We start from the raw sequence: 7,517 nt of genomic DNA, 5'->3' as shown, positions 1-7,517 counted from the left end.
CACTTCCATCATCTCATCGGTACCCAATGTTGTCTACATTTTACTATTCGCATTCGAATGCCGACAACAAAATCCATGGATATTTTCCAAAGGATGTTGGCTCAAACTTGTCTTGCATACACACAGACGGAAATTCCGAACGTCAAGAACGCGGTGACGTACAACAGGTAAGACGAGCCGAGAAAAATTAAGCTCAATAGCTCAGTGCGGCTCTTCTGCTTGATTCTGAGCATGCATGGAACTTTGTGCATCAGAATTGTCTACACACGATCGGAATTTATGAGAACGGATTTTGTTGTAGGAAAATTTGAGATCCAGATCTCAAATTTTGTGTGAGGTAAATTCCGATGGAAAATATCCGATGGAGCCTACACACGGTCCGAATTTCCAACAACAAGCGCCCATCGAACATTTTCCGGAAAATCCGACCATGTGTATGGGGCATTAGACTTAATATGTGCGTTACCTACAATATAACAGTTCTTACCATCTATCCACAGTGAAGCCGGCATTCTGGAGGACCTCAAAACAACGTCCCACTTCTAAATCAAACATCTTCCCATCATCATTCAATTTTATGTCCAGTCTGGTCAGAGTTTGGTTTGTGTTGATAATGGAACAAAGATCATCAGAGCACGATAATGTCCCATTACAGCCAACAAAACTGTTGGGAGAAGAAGGGAAGAGAGGTGAAATGTTTATCCAGTGACTGGCAGAAGAAGACACATTGCAATGAATAATCAGTGGGCGGGGTCTTAGAAAATGAAATGTTTGGACATTTGGATGGATGATTTTATGGAATATTGGTTGGACCTCCCCTGTCAAATGGAGGCGAGTTGTCACCCACCTGAAAAGTCTTATGCCGCGTACACACACTATCGGACATTCCGACAACAAAACTGTGGATTTTTTTCCGACGGATGTTGGCTCAAACTTGTCTTGCATACACACGGTCGCACAAATGTTGTCGGAAATTCCGAATGTCAAGAACGCGGTGCCTTCCAAACGTATGACATGCCAAGAAAAATGTAGTTCAATAGCCAGTGCGGCTCTTCTGCTTGATTCCGAGCATGCGTGGAACTTTGTGCTTCGGAATTGTGTATACACGCTCTTTTTTTTTCCGACAACAAACAAATTTGAGAACCAGCTCTCAAACGTTTGTTGTCAGAACTTCCGACGGCAAATGTCCGAAGGAGCCTACACACGGTCGGGATTTCCGACAACAAGCTCACATCGAACATTTGTTGTCGGAGATTCGGACCGTGTGTACGTGGCATTAGTGTGGAGTTACACTGTTGCGGGTACATTGCAGCGTACGTGGTAACGCACACATTGGAGGTGTGAATGGCTCCATATAGATTCCCTTTAACACTAAACTGCGGCACATCGATGAGAACCAGTCACTTAGGAAATAATGGGATTTCTACTTGACATGTGTCTCCGTGCAGAAAAATCCATGAGGATTGCTAAATGCACCGACAAGCAATGATAATATGTCCGCATATCAAGCAATTAAATCGGGCAGTCGAATACTGGTTAGTACTTATGCCGCGTACACACTCTCGGAATTCTCGTTGGAAAAAGCTCTGATGGTTTTCCCGTCGGAATTCTGACGGAATTCCGCTCAAACTGTCTTGACTACACACGGTTACACCAAATTCTGCCTGCCAAGAACGCAGCGATGTACAACGCATACGACGGGACTAGAAAAAGGAAGTTCAATACTTAGTAGCCAATAGCTTCCATCTCGTAGTTGAATCTGGGCATGCGTGAGTTTTTGCGCGTTGGAATTGCATACACACGATCGGAATTTCCGATACAAAAGTTTTCCCATCGGGGAAAATTGAGAACATGCTATACAATTTTTGCTGACGGGAATTCGGCCAGCTAAATTCTGAAGGAGCATACACGCGGTCACATTTTCCGATGAAAAGCTCTCATCGGTCTTTTGCTGGCCGAAATTCTGATGGTGTGTACGCGGCATTACACTTTTGCACCCCTGATAAACCGACATGATCTACTAGGGTGACCTGCTTTTATATCTGCCTCACTTGTAGGTGGGTGCTGCACCACACTATAGCTATTGGCCTTTGAATCTGTGACGCAGGGGTTAACTCAGTCAGGTAACCTCCAAGCGATATTTTCTTATTTTCACCAATAAGCCACACGTTTATTAAATCAGTAGAAATAATATAAATCTCAATACTAGCTGCACCGACCCAAGAGCAAGAGGAAAGGAGATCAGTCTGAGGGATCCTCACATCGTCAACTCCATGCTAGCATTTACTATGCCATTGCTGTTCTTCTTCAGAGCGTGCACAGCCTTTGCCCTAGACATGTTTGCCTGTGACATTACAAGCTCAATGTCCTTCACTTCTACTCCAGTCTCACGAACTTATGCCGCATACACACGGTCCGACTTTCCAACGGGAAATGTTGGATGTGAGCGTGTTGTCGGAAATTCCGACCGTGTATATGCTCCATCGAACATTTGCTGTCAGAATTTCTACCAACAAATGTTTGAGAGCAGGTTCTCAAATTTTCAGCCAACTAAACTTGTTGTCGGAAACTTAGATCGTGTGTACACAAGTCCGTCGCACAAAAGTTCACGCATGCTCTGAATCAAGCAGAAGGAGCTATTGAACTTCCTTTTTCTCGGCTCATGGTACGTCTTGTACGTCACCGCGTTCTCACGTTTGAAATTTTTGGCCAACATTTGTGTGACCGTGTGTATGCAAGACAAGTTTGATCCAACATCCTTTGGAAAAAAATCCACGGTTTTCTTTTGGTGGAAAGTCGTGTGTACGGGACATTTCTCTTTGCTCTCCTCTTGTACTGTGGGAATGTGTGTGTTTTCCTCTATGTTTGATACTGCTTCTCCCTGTACCCTTAATTTTTTTGGCAGCAGAAAGCTGGGCTTGTTGTGAGAGGTTTTAAATCTTAGCCTCTCCGAAGACAATGTAAGTGTCAGATGCTGGGCTCTTGAATACATCTGGTTTTGTAATGACAAATAGGATTTTTTTGATTTTCGGATAGTCTCTGTTGTGACCCCAGTAACCTGGCGAAGCCCCAGTTTGGACAGAGCCTTCCTTGCTTTTTTTTCACTCCTGCTTTGTTTTGGTTTGCCGACAGGTTCATCATCTAATTATGCTGCTGTGGCAAGCTGCGCCTACTGTGTAAAAGTTTGCGTGGAGTCCTGTTCCAACTCTGGAGGAGAATCATCGCTGTTGGACTCTGTTACTGAACCCCCCTTGGCTTGGTGCTGGTGGAGTTCTTGTTCTGCAACTGGGACTGTTTCTGTGGTTTCACCAGGTGTGAGGAGTTCAGGTTCAAAATGGCTGAAGAAAGCACCTGTAGGTGGTATTTGAGAAGCAATAGAAAAACAGCAGGGCTGCGGCACTCAAAGATCGCCGGCAAATATTCTACTTGCAAAGGCCTATGCTAAATTTGTGTGAAAACAAAATGCCTGCAACATGAGTAACATTAAACGGGTAAGGAACCCTCTCACCCAGTCCTTTCTTAAAGCAGAGTTCCAGTTGTTTGTATGTTTATTAAAAGCCAACAGCTACAAAAAGTATAGTTGCTGACTTTTAATAAACACACACTCACCTGTCCCACGGTCCAGAGATGTGGCCGCCCGAAGCCTCGCTCCTTTCCCCCTCCTCACCACGGCACCGTCATTGCAAGTGTGGGTGGTTCTCCTAGTGGCCAGGCAATCTTCTGGGACCTGTGGGGAGAGGAGGAGTCACCTAGGCGGCAAGAGGACGGAAGCAGGAAGTGGGAAAGGAAGTATCCGTCAATACCAGGCACCCACTCCAATGTGGCATGTAGGGGGGTGAGGAGTGCTCAAAGTGGAAGTTCCACTTTCGGGTGAATCTCCGCTTTAAGCAGGGTGAAGTGATGGGCATCCAGCTGGGGGGAGGCTCTTGTCCCTTTGAAGAATGCCGTTGAAAAGATTATGATGATGACTTCTTCGATCCTGCAGTGAACAGGTCTCCACCAGTCTGCCTTTCATAGGACACCCGGCTTCATTGTGTGTCATGGTCTTCAGCCAGGCTCGGAAGACCAGTAGCTATAGCAATGGCACCCGCCAACCAGCAGGACAGGTGTACAAGCAGGTCACCCTGGCAGATGATACCAGCTCTTCCAAGGTGTGGGTTTTAAGTACTAATTGGTATTCACCAGAGCTCCTGATGGTGGAGATGGGTTTTGCTGCATGTTAGTACCAGGTTACGGTCCTCGGGTTTGATCCACCAGAAGTCGAGCAAGCCGGGGTCCAGTAGCAGATTAAGCAGGTAAGGATAAGCAGAAGTGTAGTCAGAAAACAAGCCAAAGGTTGGTAACGAATGGTAGCAAAGATATGCAGCAGCGGGAGAGACAAGCAGCAGCGGGAGAGACAAGTACAAATATTGGCTGGAGAGAGCACAATAATCTTACAAACAGGACGTGCAGACACATGGCTTAAAATCGGGAAGTTCATGGAAGGAGCAAAGAGTTCAAGGTTCTGCAGGAGTCAAGGCACAAGGCAGGATTGTACAATGGATCAGAGAGAGTGCTGCCCAGCATTTCAGGTAGATCAGCAAGAAGAATCAGCGCCAGACACAGCAGAGGTCCCAGGTTCAAGTCAAGGCCTTGACACTGTGTCTCTTTTGACTTCTAGGCCTAACCCTGTCGGGTCCAGGCCCACACGGCTCCTCACAGTGTTCACACATATACACCTCCTCTCATCAGCCAAGTCCAACACCCCTTTATGTTGCTGAGCTTTTACTTATATATTCTCCAGCCCCCTGGAAATTGCCTCAGGGTCTTGTACTGTAGTTTAGATTCATCTCCACTGTGAAGAAAAAGTCTGCTTCCAGCATACAAATTTCAGCAGTCTCTGCACTCCAGTACTAAAACCATGTTGAGCAAAGGCGTTAAACACTGCCATCTTGTGGTCAAAATATAAATCGGCATTACAGTAACAATGCACAGCATTACACTGATTTCAGACAGGATATCCTGACCCTGCAGGGACCTGAACCCAGGCAGATTCACTCATCCCTAGTAGTCAGTGCACATCTGATGTTCTACGTTATAGAGTATATACAAGAAACATTTGTCTGGTAGATGGAGAGCTCTGGACCTTGTTTTATTGGGTAAGAAATGTTATCACTCAGTCTCTATGGGCCAAATAATCTTCATTATGTTTTAAATAATCCAAACAACAATCCTTCTCAACATAGACAAAGTCTGAACTCCAATAGTTAGTGGAGGGGATGAAAGCCAATAACAGCGAGTGACCTGAAGGACTATGATGATAACTCCCAATGTAACCTGACAAGAAAAAGTCTTTCTATTACTTTCATCTAGGTAATATGTCTGGATCCCTCACACAGAAGGTTGATTTCAAAGTTTGGCAGAATATTATTTAATTTATAGTAAAATTTCCACCTCTGCTACTGCAAGGTATATCCTGGATCTCCGAGACCCTCACATAGAAAATGTATACCGTCCTGCAGAATATTATATCATTTACAGTATAATTCTCACCTTATCTCCTGCAGAGTACAGCCAGGATGTCTGAGTCCCTCACACAGACGTCTTATACCAGTGTCTTGCAGATCGTTATATGATAAATCCAGGATGATGAGGGTTCGGTTAGTGATAAGAATGGAATGGAGATCATCACAGCAGGAGGAAGTCAGACCACACCAAACAAAACTGCAGAGACAAAAACAGACACAGGATACTATATTAGAGAAATAACCAAAAACTCTTAGGGAATGGTCATCACAAAACAGATGATCCATGGAAACGGGTGTAAATATCTCCAGCAGTCCATTCACTCTGTGGCCTAACCTTCGTAGGAGACTCTGGTATTTTGCCCAGGTCTTCTCAGGCACAAGGTAGATTCACACTGCCAGGTGCACACACACTTCCGCTCATTGTCTTCAATGACCAGTCTATGGGTTTTGTTTTGTAGTTTCTATTTTTGGAGAACTTGGATAGGGAAGGAGATTTAATAGGACACTCCAGAAATAGAACTAATCACTAATGAGGGCATCTAACCGATTTCTAATTCAGCACTGGTGAAGTCCTTGCTGAGAACAGATGGCAGACTTCTCTAAAATGTTGACATCAAGTAGTTTCAAACGTGAGCAAAGTCCCTTAGTAGTAGTTTTATTAGTAGTCACAGGGCAAAGCTCCTCATGTATAGACCAGTTACGGCAGACCGCGGCAGTCCAAAAGCGACAGAAACTAAGCTAAGTCTTTTTCAGTAGCAGCAGTGGGATGAGCTCTTCAGAACACTAGCCATTGTCCCGTTTGTTCAGAGCCTTAGCTGACTAAATGCACCAGAGGGGTAGCTAGAGAAACAAGATCCCCAAGATCCCAGTCTGTACTAGGGATGAGCCGAACAACCACCCGGTTCGGTTCGCACCAGAACCTTCGAATGGACCAAAAATTTGTACGAACTTTAGAACCCTATTAAAGTCAATGGGACTCGAACGTTCGAAATCAAAAGTGCTAATTTTAAAGGCTAATATGCAAGGTATGCAACAGACAACACCAGCAATAAGGGGTATCTTCAGGTGTATACTGTGCTGGAGGCACACAACACCCACTTTAACTCCTGCAGGTGCCTGTATTAGAGAACACCAGCAATAAAGGGTAGATACAGGTGTATACTGTGCTGTGCTGGAGGCACACAACACCCACTAACTCCTGCAGATGCCTGTATTAGAGAACACCAGCATAAAAGGGTAGATACAGGTGTATACTGTGCTGGAGGCACACAACACCCACTTTAACTCCTGTAGATGCCTGTATTAGGAACACCAGCAAAAAAGGGTAGATGCAGGTGTATACTGTGCTGTGCTGGAGGCACACGACACCCACTAACTCCTGCAGATGCCTGTATTACAAAACACCAGCATAAAAGGGTACTGTGGCAGCAGGCAGGTGAAGTCACCTGGTTGTATCCAGGATGGTAAATATGTGTGTCCTAGATTCAGGCTTTATGCAGACTTTTACAATTAGAGGGGAAGAGTTAATGAGCCCAGCTGAAGCAAGTGGGCTCATTAAGGCCTCTACAAAAAACCCCAGCATGCATAGGGAGATGCTCCATCCTGGAACCAGTTTTGTGTTGTATAGACTGGGGAGTGTGTCACCTGTACTGTGCGGTGAGTTAACGCCTGTGTGGCAAAACCTTTACAACAAAGGCAGGGACTGGTACAGCACAAGGCTGTACCCAGTTGTTAGACAGGGAGTCTATGTGTGTAGTTAGAGGTCAAGCTGACCAGGATTTATTTTCTAGTTTTATTTTGTTTGGCTGTTATATGTATCACTGCATGGAGCATAAATAAACCGGATCTTTTGTTTTTTGAACCTACACCGCTGTCTGCTGTGCCTGACTTTGTGTTGTGAACCCATCCAGGGGGTCACACACACCTGCTGCCGAGCTAACCCCTCACAGTTGGTGGAGAATTTTGGCACTTTTTTTTTTGTTAAGGCCAGCATGGAGGAGATACTGAGAC

General features: G+C 45.1%; 1 protein-coding gene and 1 pseudogene across 1 annotated transcript in view; both read right to left on the bottom strand.

Annotated features, from left to right (window-relative positions):
- Window positions 1–483: 483 nt before the first annotated feature.
- Window positions 484–7,517, bottom strand: part of LOC143962535 (NACHT, LRR and PYD domains-containing protein 12-like) — a 28,281-nt gene continuing 21,247 nt past the window's right edge. The window contains exons 5-6 of the mRNA XM_077471807.1: window positions 5,533–5,703; window positions 484–664 (exon numbers count right to left, since the gene is read on the bottom strand). Coding sequence (XP_077327933.1) covers window positions 484–664; window positions 5,533–5,703 — 352 coding nt within the window. The remainder of the gene's footprint in view (window positions 665–5,532; window positions 5,704–7,517) is intronic.
- LOC143964381 (nascent polypeptide-associated complex subunit alpha-like) lies at window positions 1,986–4,480 on the bottom strand (annotated as a pseudogene).

Source organism: Lithobates pipiens, unplaced genomic scaffold (genome assembly GCF_037356315.1).
Source record: "Lithobates pipiens isolate NorthernLeopardFrog02 unplaced genomic scaffold, aLitPip1_a1.2 Scaffold_8, whole genome shotgun sequence".
Classification (NCBI taxonomy): domain Eukaryota; kingdom Metazoa; phylum Chordata; class Amphibia; order Anura; family Ranidae; genus Lithobates; species Lithobates pipiens.
The sequence above is the reverse complement of the archived record's forward strand: the minus strand, read 5'-3'. Positions and strand labels throughout refer to the sequence as shown.